This window comes from Mycteria americana, chromosome 12 (assembly GCF_035582795.1).
Source record: "Mycteria americana isolate JAX WOST 10 ecotype Jacksonville Zoo and Gardens chromosome 12, USCA_MyAme_1.0, whole genome shotgun sequence".
NCBI classification, from domain to species: Eukaryota; Metazoa; Chordata; class Aves; order Ciconiiformes; family Ciconiidae; genus Mycteria; species Mycteria americana.
In genome coordinates this window covers 17,884,155-17,907,551 of record NC_134376.1, presented here as the reverse complement: position 1 = coordinate 17,907,551, position 23,397 = coordinate 17,884,155, and the positions used below count along the sequence as shown (strand labels likewise).

Here is a 23,397-nt window from a genome sequence, read left to right as displayed (position 1 = left end):
TCCGAGGTTGGTGCAAAGTGACAAATGCCAATTGACTGAAACTCAGGGCTTGGTTTCCTTGTGGTTAATGGCACAATGACTCTTAAAACTTTATATTAGACACTGCTCGGATGAGCACTGTGAAGGCTGTTGATAGAACTATTGTCAGGTGTAGATACGTGAAGAGTTGCTCTGATAATGGTTTGGTGTGAGAGGAGAGTGCTAGGAAGGTCACTGACCACAGCAGAAATTCAAGATGTTTTTTCAGGTTCATCCAAGGTTGAAAAAACATGTTTGCTGAGCAATAAGTAACAAGTGGAAATGTTTCTAGACTGAAATATGTTTTTTCGGACTAATAAGCTTGTTACATTTACAGATCTTTCTCACTTTTTTACTCACTTTTTCATGTGCATTTTCTCGCATTCTTTCTTTTTAAGATTTGTTTGTCAATTTAAAAGCAGACTATATAAACTATAGTTAAAAAAAGTAAAATATTTTGGTTTGAAAATATGAAAAGAAACCCGTTGAATTTTTCAAAACATTTCCTGTATTTCTTTTGGGTAACACTATGTCCAGGATTTGATGTCAGTTTGCAAAAGTATTTGCTGTAAAACTGCATTTTTCATTGACTGTACCACTTTCTGGTGTGCTGCTCCAGTCAGCCCACCTTGCATACTCTTGCATGGTCTGTAGAATGAATAAACATCCATGTTACCCAGCATTTTGAAATTTCCACTACTTCGATATTGTTCAGCAATAGCAGCAGGATTAACTGATGCTCCTGGAGAGCTTCAGTTCTGCTCGATACACAACCAAAGTGTTTCCTCTGCCAGTTCTACTTGCCGAGCTAACTCTTTCTTTTCCGAAAGCCATGCAAAATGTGCGTAGCTGTATCGTTTCGCTCAATTAAACGGAGCAAATAGATGTTGTGCTTTGGATGGCAAATCACATGACGCTGTTGCAGTTCAGTGCTGCACTGAATCTCTTGTACCCTTTCTACTCCAGAATTGATGCCTTAAAATCTGACAGCACATAAACAAAAAGCCCCATTGCAACAATAGTGGCATTTGAAGTGTAGCAGTGCGTGGTTGGGTAATTCCCACAAGGGCGAGATGCCTGGATGATATTGCTAATGCTCAGCACTGTCACCAGCAGGATGCTCAGACCATCCATCTTCTTTGTACAGACACTTGGAATTTGTCCACAATAGTCTTGTGTTTTGCTTGTTAAATAATTGCAAATTCATGTTCTAATTTAATAGTACTTTGATGGATTCTTGGCTTTTAAGATCATTAGAAATAGTTATGGTCACTGAATATGACCGCTCTATAAAATGGGCCAAAAAATATCTTAGCTACTTATTCTTTTGCCAAGCCTACAAATTTCAGTTTAAATGGAGCTTGTCAGTGAGAGTTATTTTTAATAACAAGTGACATAGACATATTGCTTCCCTGGGGAGTGGTTAATTATCCTTACTGTTAAAAATGGGAGTTTGGATACTGTAGCAATAGACCATTTTAAAATGACCAAGCGCGGTAAGAAAGCGCACTTAGACCTCTACAACCTACTGGTTGGTGTTTGTTGGTCTGTTATAGCCCAGTTTTAGCATACGAAGGTCTGAACATCCAAGCTTTCTGCTGAAGTTAGTAGGAGCCACAGGAGTTTGGACCTTGATCCAAGCTCTCAGTACCAGGATGAACTTTTCTCTGAGATCAGATGAAGGATCTCAGTTTTGTGCTAAGGACAAAGGATGTTCCCTACTGAAATGTATATATCAAAGCATTTCTTCCTGTTCAAATTGCAGAGCTGCAAATCTGTAAGTATTCAGGCTGATGTACACAACTAGTGTCTCTGAGTCGGTGAGACGCGAGTATGGGTTTGGTAGAACCGAGGCTTTCAGGTGGAAACTGAACTTCACTCTTCCTTTGGTCACATTAAAATCCCAATCCACCCCTTTTTTTTTCCTTTTCTAAAATTTCATGCTATTTATTAGAGGGATTTTATTTTGGATCAAGTGGCTGTCAGTTGCCCACTTGATTTTCTCATGATGTTTTTTCACCAAAATCAACATCCAATCAATTCCTGCTGAATCCAGTAATTGCTGTGGAGCCAGTGCCTGTGTTTTCAAAGTAGTGATTTTTATTATGAAATTGAACATGCTAAACAACACTTACATCTCATTCTAAAGCATATCAATAAACGATGTTCTTTGCGCTCATTATCTTCACCAGAGTACCTTCTTATTTTACAGTTGGATACGTTTACTTGAATATTTATGCAAACTAACAAATCTGTAATGAAATCACTGGTAAGTTATTAAATCATGCTGGTTTTCCTTCAGGCGTTGCAAATTACTAAAAATTAAATCATTTAAATATAGTATTATCGGTCCAGGTATCTGCTCTGGCTTTTTCTGGAAACAGTAGGTGTGCTTTGGAACAAATAACACATCATCTGAGAGCAGTGTTTTTCCGTCATAACCAGGATGTACTTTTTGTGGCTGGACTGCTTTAAATGAAACTCATTTAGTTGACTGAAACCCACCTTTATGAAATGGAAATGTTGAAATGTAAGGCAAGCGGAGTTTAAAATCCCAGTATATTCTCTCTCAGGTAGTCTGATGTTCGGCCAGTGTTCTCTGTGCGTAGAGTAAATCACAGCAGTGGAGAAATGGGAACAAACACAGTTGTTCTGTTGATTACCTTTTTGTAGTAAAAATACAGGAGCTTGTTAAAATACGAGCCTTAAGCTCCAGTAAGCTCCCAGCATTGGCCTACATTCGGGCACGTGGATTGCTGAATAGCAGTTTATTGTGAAAAGTCAAATAATCTTCATGTAAACCCATGCAAATCTCGTAAGCCAGCTCCATTAGAATGTGTTCTGTACTCCATGTACTAGTACGTGGGAATTTGTAGTAGTATGCTTTATTATCTTGGTTGCTTTTTGCTGGTACTAAGAAAAATCTACATTTTCTCCATAAAGAATGTTCCTTGTCTCCCTGGAATCGATGCATTGTAATTTCTGTTATGCAATATTACACAGATATGGTTGCGACTTCTCCTAGGGTAACAAGTAGTTTCTTTCTATATGTTGTTAAATGAAACTTTCTGAATTGTCACCTTTTTATGAGTAACAAGAATATTTTGTTGAAAACTGGACACCCTGGGCATGTACAATGAGGGATGTCGGATGGTGGAACCCTGTAGTGCTCTAGCTAGGATGGGTCACACACAGCATTAGACTAGTCTGCCATTTAATCCCGCTGAGAAGCCTGTACTCAGCTTGTCTTTATCTTGTGTATTTAAGTAAATTTTCAGCAATATACTCTGCTTCTGTGACCTTGAGATTTTGGTCCAGCACAATTCTGCTCAGCTGATGATAACTCATATTCTATACTGGACAGAGCTGGGCTTGGTGATAGCAGCCACTGAGCTGGGTTAGAGTGATACATTTATTTTTTTTATAAATGAAAAAGGTGCTCGATGTCTTTCTAAGTGGTGAGCAGGAGGCTTGGAGGCACAGATTTTACTATTGCTGAATTTGCATTTGCAGCTGCCACTTTTCTGATCCGCCGGCGTGCGTTCACTGTAGCAGCACAGTGACGCTTCGTGCTGGGGTATGTGCATCAGAATTCCAGCGAGGCTATTCAAAGCAAATCCAAACTCTTGCCATAGATCCATAACAAGATGTGTTTCAAAGTCACAAATTGGTAGGGAAAATTATGCACTGTGCCTATATGCTGATAATTCACCTGATTAATCTTCTCCTCATTTGTATTGAAAAGTAATCCAGGATTTTTAAAGGCGTAAATGAAAGCCAGGCATTCAGTTGCTCCTGACTTGGCTTGTCGAGCACACTGTGAAAGACAAGAGGTAGAGCTGGGGCACAAGGCATGCTTTTCTGGGGCATGCCAGAGGTATTCTGTGGCATCCACGCATGGGCTGAACAGCAGAAAACTGCGACTTCATCACTGACAGGCAAGAGTTACAACATCTGAGTTAGTGGGGGAGAAGGATAAAAGAAATAGTCTGAGAAAGAGGGGATTTAGAGTAGCAGAGAACCTGAGGGAAAGAAGAAAAGGGCTGGGTGAGGGGGAAAAAAAGCTGTGTTTAAACCATTTCCTTTCATAAAGCAGCAGCTTGAGGCCCTCCAGCCACTGATGCTCTCTCCACAGTAGGTATCACTTCTATCACAAGGCACTTATTCACAGTGGGATCTTCCTGCAAGTCCCACTCTCCAACAGAAAGATACTGTGGGGAATTATATGATGAAATGAGCTTCCTTTTTGCAAGTTGAAATGGGTCAGAAATGGCTGGAGTGCTGCAGGGAGCTGGAAGGGTTCACGTGATTCAGGAGAGCATTAAGGCATCAGCGTGGGTAGTTAGGAAAGAGCACTTCTACATACAGCAGAAGAAAGATGGCAGATTCATTCCTCTTTATTCCTGTCTTCTTACTGCTGCTTTATCCCAAGGGAAATATATTTTACGTGATATATCTGAAGTGTTACCACAAAAGGTTTTAAAAAAACGTTTCCAGAAAAACGAAATGTAAAATCAAAGCCCCGTGTTATTACAGCCGTGCCCCCAGCCAGAGCAGAATGGCATCGCTGTGCCTCTCTGCAGTAAGTCCTGTCCCCAAAGTGGTGTTAGCTGGGTTTGCCACTTTGAGTCGTCAGTAGAGAGCACTGGCTCCATTAGTCCCCGTCTCAGCTGGCAGCTCATGCTCAGGAGATCCCAGTGAGAAGCAGGAAGTGCTAATGGGGATAAAATTGAAATGGTTTGGCAGAGTAATCGTAAGGGCTCTCTGCGGCATCCTCAGCTCTGGCCAGTGGTGCTGCGTAACAGGAGAAGCACAAATGACAAAACCTGAAAGGGAGGAATTGCTGCTGAAAAAACCCCCCACAAAATAAGAACGAGGGCATTTTAGTAGTAGCAGTGAGAGCCATCGCAGATGAGAGAGTCTCGCTCTGTAACATACAGAGCACAAACCTGAATCCTTTATTTAGGCTCCACGTGGCTCTTCCCAAGGAGTTTGCCTGGGCAAGGGCTGAACAAAACCTCGCCTTCCTGAATACCAGGTAACCAGAAACAGCATTCAGGTCACACGGCAGTGAGTGATTCCTTCACTTGCCAAAGAAGAAAGTGCAACACAAATAGAAATTGTTGCTAACATTACTGGAGCCTTGTAATCTTACCAGGGTATCAAATACATCCCTTGCCATTATATTTTGTCATTAACTTAATATAGCAATGAAAAAGATTATGGAAAAATGTCTAATATTTGTATATCGTCCGATAATTAAATATTACAAAGATGTGTCAGCTCATTACTAATCATCATTAAAGTAGTTATTTCCATTTTCAGCTCAGATATGTGTGTAATTAAATGTACCTGCGAAAGAATTGCCTATTTTCTCTAAATAATTAACAGCTATTGTTGCTGCGCTGGGTGCTGACCTCACCCGGGGTCCTGTTGGGTTTGTTATAGCACAGCTAATTCCATAAGCTCCTGCAGCAGGCCCCCAGACAGCATCAGCTCTGAGCTGTGGGATCAGCTGGCGTAGAGGTGCTCACCTCTACACGAGTGAGAAGAGTTCCGAAGATGACAGGAGCCGACGATCTGGCTCATTGATTGAATGTTTGAAGAGGGAAGTAAATAATCACAAGTGGGCAGTAGCTGGAAAGCAGAGCTTGGGCTTAGGGAGCCAAGGAGCTTGCACAAGCAGGCTGGCATGAACAAAGAGAGAGGGACAAAGCTCATGGAATAGAAGGAGACTTAAATGGCGCAGAGCCTGCTCCAAACTTTCCGCACACTTCTGCACCAACTTTCCACCCACGGTTTTGCTTCAGAATAGGCTCAGAGGACAATCAGTTTGGTTGACCGTGCATGTGAGCCTCAAGGTAGGACTCATACAGCTGACAAGGAGAACAGCCTGCCCTTTTCTTTGCAGGCACTTTTAAGTATCTGAAGACTTTTGTCATCCTTTCAAACATCTGAAGGACAATTTAATCTAAGTCATTTAGGTTTGTTCCAATTTGGTGACTGGGGAACTGGGAGTAAAGGACTAAGTAGGCTTTAGTTTGGATAGGAAGAAGAAAACAAAGGCAGATTATGAAAATATTGGAAGAAGTTCGTGCATCTTGGGAAGCTTTCTTGTCTCTCCAGCCATCTTGGGTCTGTCTGTAACTGCTTTCATTTATCTGGGGATGTCTCATTGTGCTTTTCTAACCTACGATTAAATGAACGCAGCATGGGTAACAAGCAGGAGGAGTTGGAAGCCATTGTACATCAGGAAAACTATGATATGGTGGCCATCACGGAAACGTGGTGGGGTGACTCGCACAACTGGAGTGCGGCGATGGATGGCTATAAACTCTTCAGGAGGGATAGGCAAGGCAGGAGAGGTGGTGGGGTAGCCCTATACGTCAGGGAGAGTCTGGATAGTTTAGAGCTCGATGATGGTGATGATAGGGTGGAGTGTCTATGGGTCAGAATCAGGGGGAAGGCCAACAAGGCAGATATTGTGGTGGGAGTCTGTTACAGACCCCCCAACCAGGATGAGGAGACAGATGAACTATTCTATAAGCAGCTGGGAGAAGCCTCACGATCGCTAGCCCTTGTTCTTGTGGGGGACTTCAACCTGCCAGATGTCTGCTGGAAATACAATACAGCAGAGAGGAAACAGTCCAGGAGGTTCCTGGAGCGTGTGGCAGAGACCTTCCTGACACAGCTGGTGAGTGAGCCAACGAGGGAAGGTGCCCCGCTGGACCTCTTGTTCACGAACAGAGATGGACTTGTGAGCGATGTGATGGTTGGAGGCTGTCTTGGGCAGAGCGATCATGAAATGATAGACTTTTTGATATGTGGAGAAGCGGCGAGGAGGGTCGGCAAAACTGCCACCTTAGACTTCCGGAGGGCGGACTTCAGCCTGTTTAGGAGACTGGTCGAGAGAGTCCCCTGGGAGGCAGCTCTTATGGGCAAAGGGGTCCAGGAAGGCTGGACATTCTTTAAGGAGGAAGTCCTAAAGGCACAAGAGCGGGCTGTCCCCAGGTGCCGAAAGACGAGCCGGCGGGGAAGAAGACCGGCCTGGCTGACTAGAGAGCTCTGGCTCGAACTGAGGAGAAAGAGGAGAGTCTACGACCTCTGGAAGAAGGGGCGGGCAACTCAGGAGGACTACAAAGGTGTAGCGAGGCTGTGCAGGGAGAAAACTAGAAGGGCCAAAGCTGAGCTAGAGCTCAGTCTGGCTGCTGCTATAAAAGACAACAAAAAACACTTCTTCAAATACATTAGCAGCAAAAGGAGAGCTAAGGAGAATCTCCAGCCCCTAGTAGATGTGGGAGGAAACACAGTGACCAAGGATGAGGAAAAGGCTGAGGTACTTAATGCCTTCTTTGCCTCAGTCTTTATTAGCAGGGCTGAATGTTCTCTGGGTACCCAGCCCCTGGAGTTGGAAGATAGGGATGGGGACCAGACTGGAGCCCCCATTATCCAGGGGGAAATGGTGAGTGACCTGCTGCACCACTTAGACACTCACAAGTCTATGGGGCCTGATGAGATCCACCCGAGAGTGTTGAAGGAGCTGGCAGATGTGCTCACCAAGCCCCTTTCCATCATTTACCAGCAGTCCTGGCTGACTGGGGAAGTCCCTGCTGACTGGAGATTAGCGAATGTGACATCCATCTTCAAGAAGGGCCGGAAGGAGGACCCGGGGAACTACAGGCCTGTTAGCCTGACCTCGGTGCCGGGGAAGCTGATGGAGCAGATCATCCTGAGTGCTATCACATGGCATGTAGAGAATAACCAAGGGATCAAGCCCAGCCAGCATGGGTTCAGGAAAGGCAGGTCCTGCTTGACCAACCTGATCTCCTTCTATGACAAGGTGACCCGCCTAGTGGATGAGGGAAAGGCTGTGGATGTTGTCTATCTAGACTTCAGTAAAGCCTTCGACACAGTCTCCCCCAGCATTCTCCTGAAGAAACTGGCTGCTCGTGGCTTGGACGGGTGTACTCTTCACTGGGTAAAGAACTGGCTGGACGGCCGGGCCCAAAGAGTGGTGGTGAATGGAGTTTACTCCGGTTGGCGGCCGGTCACAAGCGGTGTTCCCCAGGGCTCTGTGTTGGGGCCAGTTCTGTTTAACATCTTTATCAATGATCTGGACGAAGGGATCGAGTGCACTCTCAGTAAGTTTGCAGACGACACCAAGTTGTGTGGGAGTGTTGATCTGCTTGAGGGGAGGAAGGCTCTGCAGAGGGACCTGGACAGGCTGGATCGATGGGCCGGGGTGAATTGTATGAGGTTTAACAAGGCCAAGTGCAAGGTCCTGCACTTGGGCCACAGCAACCCCATGCAACGCTACAGGCTTGGGGAAGAGTGGCTGGAAAGCTGCCTGGCAGAGAAGGACCTGGGGGTGTTGGTTGACAGCCGGCTGAATATGAGCCAGCAGTGTGCCCAGGTGGCCAAGAAGGCCAATGGCATCCTGGCTTGTATCAAAAATAGCGTGGCCAGCAGGACTAGGGAAGTGATCGTGCCCCTGTACTCGGCCCTGGTGAGGCCGCACCTCGAATACTGTGTTCAGTTTTGGGCCCCCCACTACAAGAGGGATATTGAGGTACTGGAGCGTGTACAGAGAAGGGCAACGAAGCTGGTGAAGGGTCTGGAGCAGAAGTCTGATGAGGAGCGGCTGAGGGAGCTGGGACTGTTTAGCCTGGAGAAAAGGAGGCTGAGGGGAGACCTCATCGCTCTCCACAACTGCCTGAAAGGAGGGTGTAGAGAGGTGGGGGTCGGTCTCTTCTCCCAGGTAACAAGCGATAGGACAAGAGGAAATGGCCTCAAGTTGCGCCAGGGGAGGTTTAGACTGGATATTAGGAAATTTTTCTTCACCGAGAGGGTTATCAAGCATTGGAACAGGCTGCCCAGGGAAGTGGTTGAGTCGCCATCCCTGGAGGTATTTAAAGGACGTTTGGATGAGGTACTTAGAGACATGGTGTAGTGGTGGTTTTTGGCAGTGTTAGGTTTATGGTTGGACTCGATGATCTTAAAGGTCTTTTCCAACCTATATGATTCTGTGATTCTGTGAAAGGCAAAGAGTCTAAGGGGACGGGTTTTGATATTGCTTATGTCAGGGTAAAAGACTAGGAGATGTATTGATAAGCCCACACTTTCCAAACGCTTTTAAAAGGTTTTTATCTTCAAATCAGTTGCTGAAATAGCACCTTCTGACTGTGCGTATGCTTTGTACCCAGAGAGCGTATTTAGAACAGCACCTTTATGGTACAGTCTGAGGATTGTCCCAAGACAGTTTATATTCTACGCTTCTTCGGTGCTTACATGTAGAAGGATGCCTTCCTTAGGATGTGGACATTGGCTGTTTCCCTGTGCTCGTCAGTAGAGCCAATGCTCGCTCTGCAACTGCATTTTTAATTAATCTTGCACTTGGACAAAGGTAGACACTGCTAGCATCTCTTGCGTCCAACTGCTATTCTGAGTTGTGGGTTGGTTTGAGTGATATTTATCAGCTGCTTTTGTTTTAACCAGATAATGACGATTCCGACGTAGAGATTCAAGAGGATGAAGGATCCAATAGTGAAGTAGAAGACAGGCAGATCGTGAAGCAGCGCACTGCCACAGAAAGACTACTGCAAGGTATCTTAACCTTTCCTTAGTTGCCTTTATTCAGAAAGATATGCTGGAATTATCTGAGTAACTTTAAATGTAAGAAGACACTGTTACCGTTCAAGGACATTGGCACGGCTCAGTTCTTGTGAGCTGTAAGAGGACAGTGTCTTAGGGAGAAAACGTAGTGCTTCCAGGAGAGCAAATTAAGGAGTATTTACTGAAAAAAGTACCATGTGAGGAAAATCCTTCCTTGGTATTGCCTTGCAGATTCTGAAGTAGCTTTATACAAAGCCTTAGAAAAGTAATACTATTTCTTATTACAAAGCAATTTCTTTCCCTGTAGCTGTTGACACTTGTTCTAGTAGAGTCTCCTTCAAAAGGAGACCTTTAGTGAGTCCATGAAGCCAGCTGCACTGACACAGTCATGGGTGCGGCACACCAGGGTTATTTCTTTCAGGGAAGGACATCTGGCTTCTGCCACTATTTATGTGGGGTGGAACTGCAGCCTCTGGCTGCTGATTCCACTAGAACCCTGGTCAGAAGCAACTCAGAGAAATTACTGTCTGAGGGTCTGTGTTTCACTTAGGTGGAAAAAGAAATGTTCTGCTTAGACTACAGTCAAGCAAAATGAAACCAGAAAATCAGGTTAGTTCTCCTTGTCGTTCTTGTTAGCAGTGAGTGATTCTGACCGTCAGCAAAAGCCTCTCTGGGATCTGGATGAGGTGCCTGTGTGGGTAATTTCATGTGCCACTACTTCTGCTGGAACCTGCTACTTAGATAAACAGCAAATATGTGTTTTTTCTGAGTTGAGTTCTGCTCTCCCCTCTCTGACTAAAACCAGAGCAAGAAGCTGAAGTTCTCAAGTCAATATAATTCAAGCATTTTTATCCTCAGTTCCTCTCTTTTTCATAAAACTTGAAAATTCTTGAAAAGTGCTAGAAATGCTAATATTGACTAAGGATTTTTACATTGCAGTTTCTCGAGGAAAGGTTTGTACGCAGTTTTCAGAGCTTTGGAGATGACTATGTAACTGTCTGTGATGCCTCATTTCAGACGACATCATAACTTAGTGATATGGGTACTGGCTGCAGCCAGAGTCGGCTCTTAATAGCAGTTTTAGGAGCTAAAAGCTTTATTATGAAAGTTGTAGATTTTGTTGCAAGTAGACTTTCTTCTAGGAAGTGCTTTGTTAGCATTAATCAGCACACATAATGGAGAGTCAGCATTAGCTTGTCAGACTTAAAGCAAGCAGTTCAAATCCCTGAGATGTTTTCTCTGCCATGCTGTTTGGATTGCTTTCTATGCTTTTGTAGGTCTCTTCCTAGTGTTTAGTAAACTACTTCTGGCAGATAATTATCCTCTGACTTTTGCATACTCTGAGCGTGCTGTTTGCTGACTACATGGTCGCCATCCCAATCTTTACTCTCCTTATCTCTGTGTAAGTTGGAAGCCTCCCTTAGCTCTCTGTCCTCTTTTTGCCTCTCAACTGCTGTGAACTACTGAAGCAGCTCCAGGTATGTTAAATGGCTCCTGAGATGCCTTTCCTACAGGTCCTCCAGAAGGAGTAAGGCTGTATTTCCCCTATTCTAGCCCACAACACTTCAGTCCTACAGTGCTCCAGTGCAATCTCTGCTGGCAGAGATGGATACAAACATTGTTAGACTCCTAAGGGAAGGATTGTTGCCTCACTTTTCTGCTTTGCTAGGGTTACTCATCATCATCGTGGGCAAGTCGCCCAGTTGCTCTAGCTGTAGCTACGCTGTGAGATTAACAGTGAGCACGCTGTCTGTACTGCTGGCTTTGGTTCAAAATGCCTACACTTTTTGTTTAGGAAAACTCAACCTTGGGATATCTCTGCTTCTGGTGTTAGAGTGAGCTTGCTCAGTCCTGCCCATTCTTGTCTGTCCAGAACATACAAACAAAAGCTTGGACCATATCAAGACACCAGTCGGGCCAAAGCTTTCCTTCGGGAGCTCCAGCCTGATCCAGAGCGCACACGTACGTGACAAACAGTTCTAGCCTTGAGAACAGGCTCAGATCTGCACCTCTGTGTGTAAATGGGCCCCTTTGGTCCAGGTCCCTTATCGATAGTGAGGTTATACGTTTGACTGCATGAGCCTCACCAGCTGAACTGCTGGAGACATGTCAAGACCTGAGGTTAACATCAGGTGCATGAGCTTCTTTAGAAAATCAGGCCTGAACATTCACTGCCTATTTGTCATTAAACACACTAAGAATCTGTACATGTTCTTCAGCATAGGTAGTTTGCATTTAAAATATACTTAATTATTAAGGCAGCATAACAAGAACATTATTTGTATTAATTACTGCTTTTTTCCTTGACTCAATTCAAGATATTTCAATCACTTTCTTTTGAAGCTTTGTGTCTTCTTACATGGTGGTGCTTCTGAACAGTGTTTGCTCTCAAACTAAGGAGAAATGGTCCACTGTGGTCAGTTCCTGTAGTTGCTGTGATTTAGTTTTACATCTCTAATTTCCAGGTTATTAGTATTGTAAGGTAGGACTTCCTCCCTCTGTCTGTAATAGGTGGCCAGGTATTCCAGTGTGTTTTGCCATTATAGAGGCAAGATTCTCAGGGAGAGATAATCTCTCTTAGTAGGCCGCTTGGTATAATTGAGAAAAATCAACACACTTTCACCCTCAAGAGTCCTTTCATCAGGTTTGTCTAGATGCAGCAAAATTCAAACTAAATGCAGCTTTGATGATATTGCCAGTTTTACTCTTTAACTCAGAATAAAACCTTTGACGGTTTTATTCTTTTAGCCAATTAAAAGACTTGAAGGTATTAGTCTCCCATGGAGCAGAAAAGAGTGTTAGCTGGGGGAGACATGACAGGCTGCTAGCTCCTGTGGTACAGATTGAAAATCGAACCCTCATTCCCCATGTACAAAGAGGAATAGGCAGTAGCAGTTAAGAAGGAAGCTGTAATGTGCTATGGAGCTTGTGTCTCCATCGAGGTCAGTGCTTCTGATTCAACAGTCCCGCAAACCCAGCTTTAGGAAGCCAGGAAGGCTTCTGGACAAGGAGGGGAGCAGGCATGGGGGTGAAAATAAATGGCTAGGAAGATAGTCGCCAAACTGACAGATACTGGCTTACTGGGTTTGTGAAACTACAACCTGTTTTGTTATCACAATATCACAATTACAGGCCAGTCTCCTCCTTGATGGGGCTTATTATAATAAATCCATGTGTCACTAATCATTTGCTTTTGTAACTAAGAGAATACATTGATTTATTGTCTGTAACTTTTAATTTGAACGTTGTCAATGTGAATAAAAACTCACACCCACTTTTATTCTGTCTGGCAATAGGTAAGTAAGGCTGTTACACAAATAAAATAGATGCATGGGCTTCCCTGAGGTCGAACCGTGAGCTAGTGATGGTGTTTGGAATAAAAGTCTTGCTTTGTCATACAACCAAAGAAAAAGAAGTTCTTGCAATGTTGAAGGTCTTAACCGTCTGCAGTGTAGAGAAACCTTTTGCCTGAAACAGGCTATAAACCAGTAGTTTGCAGCAGGATGGTTGTTCACCTGCAGATGGGACGGACATCAGGGTGAAGAATGCAGAGCCTTGTCCTAGGAAGGTACGAGCTGCCATATCGGGTCAGGCATGAGGTCCATCTAGCCTGGTCTTCTGTCTCCAGCACTGGCTGAAAGAAAATGCCTGGGGAAGAGTGTAGGAACTTCCCTCAGGTTCCCCTCCTGCTCTCTCAAACGGTTTTAACCCCCATCAGGATTTCCTGAGCTGGGTGTGGTTTCCACGAATTTAGTATAACCCTCAGTAGATGTTTTTGGTTTGTTTTTTTTTTCTAAGAACCTTTCCAGTTTCCCCTTGAACTAAAATGGATTTTTTTCATCCACACTATCAAAAGTGGCAGATTTTGAAGTGATGTTGTCATTACGTGTGCAGATCCAGCTTTCCAGTCTCATTCGGACCAGAGTTCTGAAATGCATTTTGGAATCACGAGCAAATTCGGGATCTCTCCTCTTTCCAGCGGTAGCACTGGCTGATTTGGGTAGGCCATGGCAGACTGGCACACACTGTGCTTGCAACAGGGTAGGCAGTGGAAATGCTACTGAATGAAGCAGAAATGATCCATGCCTTCAGAACTGTGGGACTGTGCCTGTCTGTAGTAAATCACTCTCTATTCCACACTGCCAGAATCTTTCAGCTCCTGTAAACCAATTATCCGAATGCTTTAGCTCTTACGTTTCCTTCTGTAATGTTGGTGTTAAGGGACATTTTTGTCCTGTTTGGACCACGGAAACAATTTCACTACTGATACTGTAACAACTTCAGCCCCATTTGGTCTTTGTTGTAAGAAGACAGCATTATAAAACTCTGTGTTTTTCAGTAAACAATCAGTCCAAAGTCAAACAATGAGAGAGCAGCTCTCTTGGAGCCTCTTACCTTTGCAGAACTGACCCAGAGGATCAATGTGGTAATGATGTGCTGGCAGCCAGGTTAGCGCGTGTACTTGCTACCGAATGGATAAAATCTTTGCCTGTGAAAACCTGCGCTGTTTAACATATCAAGAACAAATATGTCTCTGAATGCAGCAGATGAGAATAAAGAGTTTTTATTAAGAAAGCAAAGCGTACCTTATTGGAGGAAGTGGAACCAAATCTGCGACAATCAAACCAGAGGTGAGTTCAGGGGCAGACAGAGAGCCTGGTTCCGTGTCTCCGTGGACGTGGGCTGGCGTGCCAGCGCCAGCTGTTCCCGTGCTGTAGCCAGGCCTGCAGGGACCCCCAGTCCTGTACAGAGGCAGCGCACTGTCGTGCTTTAACCCCAGCCGGCAACTAAGCCCCACCCAGCCGCTCGCTCACTCCCCCCCAGTGGGATGGGGGAGAGAATCGGAAGGGTAAAAGTGAGAAAACTCGTGGGTTGAGATAAAGACAGTTTCACAGGTAAAGCAAAAGCCGCACATGCAAGCAAAGCAAAACGAGGAATTCCTTCACTCCTTCCCATGGGCAGGCAGGTGTTCAGCCATCTCCAGGAAAGCAGGGCTCCCTCACGCGTAACGGTGACTTGGGAAGACAAACGCCATCGCTCTGAACGTCCCCCCCTTCCTCCTTCTTCCCCAGCGTTCTATGCTGAGCATGAGGCCATATGGGGTGGGGTATCCCTTTGGGCAGCTGGGGTCAGCTGTCCCAGCCGTGTCCCCTCCCAGCTTCGTGTGCCCCCCCAGCCCACTCGCTGGTGGGGTGGGGTGAGAGGCAGCAAAGGCCTTGACTCTGTGTCAGCACTGCTCAGCAGTGATGAAAACATCCCTGTGCTATCATCAACACTGTTTCCAGCAAAAATCCAAAACACAGCCCCGTACCAGCTACTGTGGAGAAAATTAACTCTACCCCAGCCAAACCAGCACACGCACGCAGAGCAGCACATATCCAAAGCATGCTGATGATGCTGTTGTGGCAGACACGCAGTGTTTTGAGATGATGAAGTTTAGCCTCCCTGTCTTGGTTTTCTTCTTAAACTTGAGCGTGTGATTATTAAGTAGGAGCTGGCTAGCAGACATTGGGAAGGGCCAAAGGTACCCTGCATGCTGGGGGGAAGGCCGCAGAGGCTGAATGAGCCCTCGTTTTTTCAATCTCATAGGGAGAATGGGAGCTGTGACACAATAGCAAGAAATCTCAGGTGAGCCTACACAGTCCTGTTTCCAAATCCCTCCATACAGCATGCAAGCTGAAAAGTAGGAAAGTCGTGTTCTCAGTGGAAATGGTCAGACTCTGCTTGTGGAAATTCTCTCTCCAGCTTGTGGCCATGTTCAGATTTCTGCTACTGACTTTCTAGAATGTTTTTCTTCCCCAGGTGTGTAGAAACCACAGGTGTGCCATCTATATGCAGGGGAGTGGAGGGATTCCATTAGGAATGTGCAATAGCTGCCTGCTCCTTGTCGGATGTCTTGTTCACATTGAGTTCCTGTGGCTGTCACCTGCCTAATTTTTAAAAACACATGTTAAATAACTAATCTATTTCTTCCCTTCTCTCTGGTTCCTAAAGGAAATTACATCTGTGAGTCCCAGACCAAGAAATGTATGCAAGTGCATTTATCTTTACAAATACTAGATGATAACAAATCTGCAGGTTTTCTCAAAATGTGGCATTCTTCTCTCTTGTGGAAATGAGTCTTGATAAGAAGAACATGCTGAAGCCCACTGCAGTTGTCTAGGCATCATTCAAATGCTGTGTGAACCCATCCCCGATCTCTCAGCTTCATCCATAGGGACAGCTGCCTCTTACTGGCATGCAGCTTAGTGCAGGATGTGGTCTCCCTCTTTACTGTTCCCAAGTCATTGCCCCCAATCAGTCTGTTCAGAAACCCTTAAGAAACAGTGATCAGGGTCTCCCCACTGCTGCAGTCAGAGTGTTTTTGGAAAAAAAAAACAGAAGAAAATGTCTTGTTCAGAGTCATGCCACACTTGATAGCTAAAGTGCCACTAGGGAGGATTTGCCGAGGGTGTTGCACATACAAACTTCATCCGCAGACTCAAGAAACTGTCAGTGTCCTCCTGATGTCCCAGCAGCTCCAGCATAGCAAGGCCCGAGTCTCAAAAATACAAGGAATCTGCAGTTCACATACTCCGTGGGGCTTGCAGGTCCTCTGCATCTCATGCTTTCAGAGGCCAAAATAGATTCTGCTGCCTGCAGAGAAGGGAGAGCTATAGACCTGATGTGGCATCAAGCTGGCAGGGGCGAGTCAGATATGAACAGCAGCCTTGACACAGGCTCTGCTGGGCACTGAACTCTTCTTGCCTTTCCTTTCCGCGGGGGATTTGTGTTTATTGTTTGTAACCGCAGAGCAGAGCTCCTTTGAAAATCCCTGCCTGATTTCTTGGCAGTTAACAAGAAGGACAGAGCAACAGAAACAAAAATCTCTTCTAACCTGGCTAGGTTGCTCTCTTCCTGATGGTTCTTCGTGAGCCCTGGTGTTTGCAGGCATCTCGTTGCATGTGTTTGCCTTGATTCAAAGTCTGTGAAAGTGAGGAGGTGAGCGGGTCGGGATTTCGCATGTACCGTAGTGGTGGCAGCGGGAGAAGGCTGAGGCGTAAAGAAGGGGTCTGGCAGGAAGGTATTTGGCTGTGCATTAGCAGGATTCAAGTTCTCCAGCTGTTTGATAATGTATGAAGTCAAGGGGAAAAGATTCACCTGCTCTCAGAGCACCTCAGAGGACTCTACCAAACTGGTATTGCTCTCCATGAACTTTTAAAAATAAATTCCTTCCTTGTGAACTTCACCAAGTGCAATTTTACTCTGAGGCTTAGTACGCATGGCATACAGTGGGTCCTTGTGACTGTGCTGCTGGAGTGAATATACTTTTGTAGTAAAGCAAATCAAGTCCTAATTGTAAACCTTATAAAAACATTTTGGAGAGTCAGATTAGTCTCTTCTTCCTTGCCTCTTCAGGTCAAGTGGGAGGGAAAAAACAGTCAACACTGTAAGTGTTTGAGCCACTGGGTCTGACTGCCAGTACTCGGAGGAAACTAACCTGGGGAGGGATGATACAACCGTTCTTCTCATTTTCATGTATTTCTGTGTGGATCTCTGCAGATTCCCAACCCCCAGATAAGAGTCTGCAAAGTCTTTAGTTTCCTGATATAGCAGCTGCTGGGCAATATTACCAGGGTCATGTAGCAGGGGAAAGGGGGACAATCAAGTGTGTTTGGAAACACCGAAAAGGGGCTGCGGTTGGAATTCACAGAAATTAATTTGTCTTAACTTGAAATGGAGCTTCTTCACACCATCTCAGCATCTGATCCCAAGAGAGCTGTCTTTGGCTGTACGTTTGTGTCAGCAAAGTTAAGTGCTCCCTGGGAGGGAGGAGGTGTTTCTGTATGCTTTCAGCCTGTATTTTATGGCCCTTGCGACACTGGACCTAGTGGAGAAGGAGGAGAGGTTGTAGGTCTGAAATGGTGGGAGACAGGTCACTCACTTCCAAGCAAATTTCCTTTTCATGGAGGTGTAAGAAATAAATAGAAATATGCTCATCCTGGGCAGCAGCTGTAGTGTGCTTAATTAAGCATTGTACTTTGGCAATGCCTAGAAAATGCTGCTGAGACCAGGGCCTTGTGCGAAGTGCTACGCTTGCGCTTAAGAACGCAGTGCCCAAAGGGCACACAGATCGGAGAGCTCAGGCAAAAGATTTACCCCAATTTTCTGTGTGCAGAGGTGGTGCGGAGGGAAGGGAGGTGTCTTATCTGAGCTCATGCTGTGAATTTGCATTAAGAGCTGGAGACTGAACATGGATCTCCAAATTGGGAGCAAAATGTTTCAGCTGCAAATCTACCTTCCCCTCATGGTAGGTTGTCCTAACCTCTCAGGTTAAGTGTCGCTTCTTGCTGTCAGGCACAGGGTTAACATATACCCACTGCTGGGTAAGAAGAACGTAAATCATTCTAGTCCTGTGGATCCCTTGTAGGCAGCTGCATGGGTTAGTACAACGGCAAGCATCACATGCAGAGGAAAAATGGCAAGTGCTCACAGGCTTAACATCGTGGATGCACGTTCACTTCTGATTTTGATAGCTCAGTGGCTATAAACCGTGGCAATGCACGGAGATTAGATTTGAATCCAAAGGTGCAGTGAATTACAGTCTGTTCATTACTAACATTTTACCTAATTATAACTTTGTACCGCCTGTCCCGGCTGAATTCGCATTATCTGTAAGTAAACATAACAGGTTCTCACCTGCTTAGAAGCTGCCTGAGCCTCTGTGGCCCGAGTGGTGCAGCACTAATGCCGCAGCAAGCTGAGCCCAGCTAAATTAAACCCAGGCACTTTCAAGTGACAAACAACCCCGTACCTGCCAGCTCGCCCTGTCCTGTGCAGACGACTCCTCTGTTTCCTGCCTCCCCCTCAGTGCACACAGAAATGCACCACGGCCATCTGTCACGCCTCTTGCTCCCACACGCAGCAACTTGGGAGGTTACCATCTGAAAGTTAAAATACTGCTCCCGCCTTTGTCACAGAAGCTCTGCTGCCAATGTGTAAAATCTGCTTTCTCTCCTGTTTAGTCTACAGCATAGTGCACAACCTGAAGCTCCAGGCCCTCTGCACCCTGGGGTGTCTCCTCTGAGTGTCCCAGGGTTGTGCTACAGGACCTAATCCTGCTGATCCCACAGTCGCTAGTTCAAAGAGGTGCTCCTGGCTTAAACGATGTAGCGATCAAAGTCTGGGCAGTACCTGATTCTCATCTTCCTCCGAATGTAAGCAGTTAGATGCCCGTAAGATGTCCTTACAGTTTCCACTGATGGAAGAGCAGCATCCTGCAGACCTTCTGTTAGCATTCTCTAAGCTCTTCCCTTAGCATTTTTGAACTGTCCTATTTCATCAGCTCTCCTTATGTGATATCTTGATTCTCTTTTATATTTAGGATCTCTCTCAGCTTTGTCTTACCAGTAAATTTTAGGAGCTCCCTGCTGCTTTCTCCTTTTGAGGTACTAATTCCCTGTCTAACACTTTATGCTGAGCCTTCTGTGTAGCAAAATTGCAGTTAAACTCTTGGAGCCATCTGTAGGCTGGGCAAAAATGTGGTTCCATTGTCACCTAATGATGTCAGTTGTAACCATCTCCAAATTTACATAGTTTAGTCTAGCGTAAATTAGAGCAAAAGTCTCTAAAGCTTGAAGAGAGATCTTCTGTCCAGGACTCTTCTTATAATGCCGTTTCCACTGCCTGTGTTATCAGTAACCCGATGGATAGAGGACACTGCTTTTTATTTAAAGACATAACATCCTTTAAATTATTTGCCTTGACGTAACAAGGGTTTTCTGGTGACTTCTGGATGAGTTAGGCAGCTTTTTGCTACAACTAGCCCAAATCAATCTGCAAAGGGGACGAAAGGGACCTGTCTGGTTTTGTACTTTGGGAGGTATAAAAGAGGTTTGACAGGATATATTTTAAAGTTGCTCTGTTTCCATGCTTAAAGAAAAAAAAAAAAAAAGATTTTTTCTAGATTGGAAAATCCATATTTGGCATAGAGAAAGCCAGTGATGACAGGAGATAAACAGATGGTGAAATGCAATGGTCACAGCAGGACTGTTAAATAGGCATCCGGTTAGTGCTGAGTGACTTCTGGTGGCTGCAGGAAGCAGGGCTGAGTCACCCAGTCGGCCCACACACAGAATTTCCCCAGTCACAACTCTGCTGTACCCATTCCCAACACCTTGCGGGCTCCCTTCCTAGCAAAGGAGACCATGCTAGCATCTTCCCCATTTCACATGGCCTCTACATAGCCAAAAGTAACAAAGCAAGGCGCAAGCGTGTTCTCCCTTTTCAGTGAACTCCCTACAAGCCTGAGACCTCCACCTCCCTCTTCAGGCTTACGCATCCAACTCTCAACAAGAAATTCTTGAGGTTCGCCTTGGCACTGCCTAGGACTCCTGTGAGATGTCAGTCCCTACTGGAATATCAGAACGGATCTGAGCGTAGCGAGCTCTCTAAAGGACAGAAGGCTTACCACGTGGAAAAGAGGGGCTTTTGTTCTCTGTGTACCAAAGCAGAGGAAGGAATATGGCAATTCACAGAATTGTTTAGGTTGGAAGGGACCTCTCGAGATCATCTAGTCCAACCCCTCTGCCTAAACAGGAGGTTTGAGCAGGTTGTCCAGGACCACATCCAGTTGGGTTTCGAATATCTCCATGGATGGAGATTCCACAACTTCTCTTGGCAACCTTGTTCCAGTGTTTGAGCATCATCACAGTAAAAAAAAAGTGGTTTCTTGTGTTCAGATAGAATTTCCTGTTTCTTAATATGTCCATTGCCTCTTGTCGTGTCAGAACTGTCATATCGGCATAAGGTAGCTCTGGAAATACCATCCTGACTGGAATTACTGTCAACCTTACCCTCTTCTGCCTTCTCCTGAGCTCTGAGGCTTAACAAGGGGGGTGACCTTACATGCACTGGGATCTCATCCTCTCACTGCCATTTGACTAGTCCTCTAAAATGTAAACTCTGAACTTTATCTTTCGTTCTCCCTCAGCATTAACCATGAGCCAGGCTTTACGGTGATTCTCTTTGCTCTTGCAGGAAGAGCTGGCGCACGGATCGTGGGAACAATGCAAGGTGGAGACACAGAGGAAGATGTAAGTAACCATCCCATGTGCCTGTAGAGCTTCTCTGACAGTGCTTTAGAATGACAGCCCTCTCCTCAGCTAGAGAAACGCCTTTTTACCTGCTGAATCTTCATGCCCCAGGCCTGCTTCTCCCCTCCGTTCCTCCAGCTGCATAGACACATATTTTCCTATTTTTCTTTTGCTCTTGGAGTCTCTGTGCGCCGCCCTGTGCTTTAGCCTCAGCCTGCAGTGCGTAACTAGTGGCACACGGGCTGGAGGAATGCTGTTTTGTTAAGCTGTTGGGGCAGACTGCTGGGAAGAGGGAAGCAGTACAGTGTAGCAGGAGTTAGATGTGTGGATCCAAACCCCCTGCATTGCTCTAAAGACACACTCCTTGGAGCCCTCTCAGTGGCCTGTACTAACGGCATCAGTCCTTCAGTCCTCCGGATGATGGGACAGGGATGAGAGCTGAACTGTGAGCTGTGCCCCTTAGGATCCCTGCCTTGCAGATAAAGCTGTCCCATGGCTACTGGCTTTGCATCTGGTTACGGTTGACCTGGTGAGCAGACAGTGGCTAAACAGATATACGCAGGTCTGTACAGCAGGGACTTACTCTGACTGCTGTGCTCAGCCTTTGGCGTATGTAGGCAATCCTTCTATGCCTCTGGGCACTCCTAAGTGGCTGCATCTGTACTAGGAAGCTGAAGCCAGCTGCTGTGGTATGGTTCGCATCCATAGCTCTCCCCACCATCCCAAAAAGGTGCTGGCATCCAAGCTGCCAACCAGGAGCAGTGGGGCTGTCCTGTTCCCCAGGTGATGCTGGAATATTGTTTTGGAGAGTGCGGGTTGGCACAGGCCAAAACTGTGCTACGAAATAGTACAAACACGTAAAAACTACGACGACTGTGAATTTGTGTTTGAACCTGTGCTGTCTGTTCATTTCCTAGTGTACATGTAGCCTTTCTGTCTCACTGTCCAGCAGACAGCCCACCCAGTGCTGCCTGTCTAGAGGAGGAGAGCATGCTAGGAGTTCGGACATCAGCTCTGCACCCAGCAAGAAGCCCTGTGCTGCTGGGGGATTATCTGGCTCTCAGTACTGCCCTGCCTTTCGCTGCCTTTGCGGCATAGAAATTAAGCCTCTCTGAAACAAAGAATTTGCTTTTCAGAAATCCCTTTGCAAAAGCCCGTTACAGACACCAGACCCTGGGGGAGCAGCAAAGCGGAGGGTTGGATCAGGAAGCAAAGGTTAATGGAGCTAGCGTGGCTCCAGGGTCCCCAGGGGAAGGTTTAAAATGGGAGGGAAGCAGACAGGGGAATCCACTTCTACAGGACATAAAATAGTAGGAAGCTCCCGATGTTCGCCACCACATACAAAAGCCATTTGCCAAAAGCCATGGCTGTCTGACACTGCTAGGTTAGCCGTGCAAAGCTCTGGGCAGGCTATTTCTCCTGCAGGCAGGGCCCGAAAAGAGAAAATACCACCGCTATCAAGCGTTCGTTGCAGAGACCTGGAGGCACTATAGTGAAAAGGGAGTTAAGTCTCTTGCTGGAGAGCGATGAGCTGCCCTTCTTTCTGACCATCCTCACCTTTTCTCTGGAAAGGAACTTGCAGACCATGCTCTGCTGTTTGCTTCAGCCAGATTGGATGTGGTTAAGGCTGTTTGTTGCCTTCTGGGGAATGATTTATGCCATTGGCATTCAGAAACATTTCTGGGTAGGGTCAGGAGCACCAGTGCTGTAGGTAAAGATGTTGTGACCTTAGTCACAGTGCTGCCTGATTGTCCTTGACCATGTTCTTGCCAGCTTTGGATAGTCATTCTCTGCAATTTCTCCTTCCTTTGGACTTCACAGCTTTCTCCGGTGTCTCCCTGTTGGCACAGCCCCAGCACATCCAAGTGTGGAAAGCAAAGGCCTTCAGCCTCTTATTGATCTCAGCTGCAGCCACTTTGGTTGTCTCATGGCTCTGCCCTCTTAATACACCATCTCAGCAGGCACCAGAGCTGAGAGTCTTGCTTAGGGACCCTTGTGGGCATCTATGTGTCTGAGATCAGGGAAGGAAACTAGTGAGCCTGGTTTTGAACCCCTCAAAGAGTTAATCAGGTTATGGAGTTGAGAAGAGAGCAGGCTTCAGCCTGTCCAAGAGCCAGCAGCTGTATGCCCAGCCTCTGTTGCTTGCTGGTGTGGCACATGATGCCTGAGCTGTAGCTGGCTTTGCTGCCTTCTTCTCCCCTGCTCCCATTCTGGTTACTTTCTGTTTTCTTCTATGTTCTTGTACTTTTGTTTTTCCTGCTCTGCCTCTCCTGTTCTTTCCACTCTGGTTCTCCAAGGGGAGATCTGTCCCAGCATGGCCAGGCATGCGCAAGATCATCACCGAGGCACAGGTGGGTTTCTCTCCTGCAGTTAATCTTTCTCCACTACACCTTGATTCTTTGGTCTCACAATAGGAATCACTTTAAAGTTAAACACCCTGCAAGGTTTTTAATACCACAGATTCAGCAGAAGTCAGGGAGTTCATTTTTGTCAGCCCCGTGAAGTGGGGAAGGAGGTTTGCAATAAACTGAATGGAGCAGCCACTGTCTAGCAAAGTGGGGAGCTGCTGGTGAAAGCCATGGGGGCCGTTAGCTCCTAGAGGCAGCTGAGCTCTGGCTTTTCATTATTTTGGAAGGCCAGGAGCACAGCAGCCTGAGCTGGAGCAAAACCTCTTGCAGAATCTGCTGCTGCT

At 45.9% G+C, this 23,397-nt stretch overlaps 1 protein-coding gene across 5 annotated transcripts in view; it reads left to right on the top strand.

The window, feature by feature from the left end:
* CLUAP1 (clusterin associated protein 1) overlaps positions 1-23,397 on the top strand; it is a 75,628-nt gene that overhangs the window by 51,722 nt on the left and 509 nt on the right. For all 5 annotated transcript variants that reach the window (XM_075515265.1, XM_075515262.1, XM_075515263.1 and 2 more), the window contains exons 10-11: positions 9,514-9,621; positions 20,650-20,705. In XM_075515265.1, coding sequence (XP_075371380.1) covers positions 9,514-9,621; positions 20,650-20,705 — 164 coding nt within the window. The remainder of the gene's footprint in view (positions 1-9,513; positions 9,622-20,649; positions 20,706-23,397) is intronic.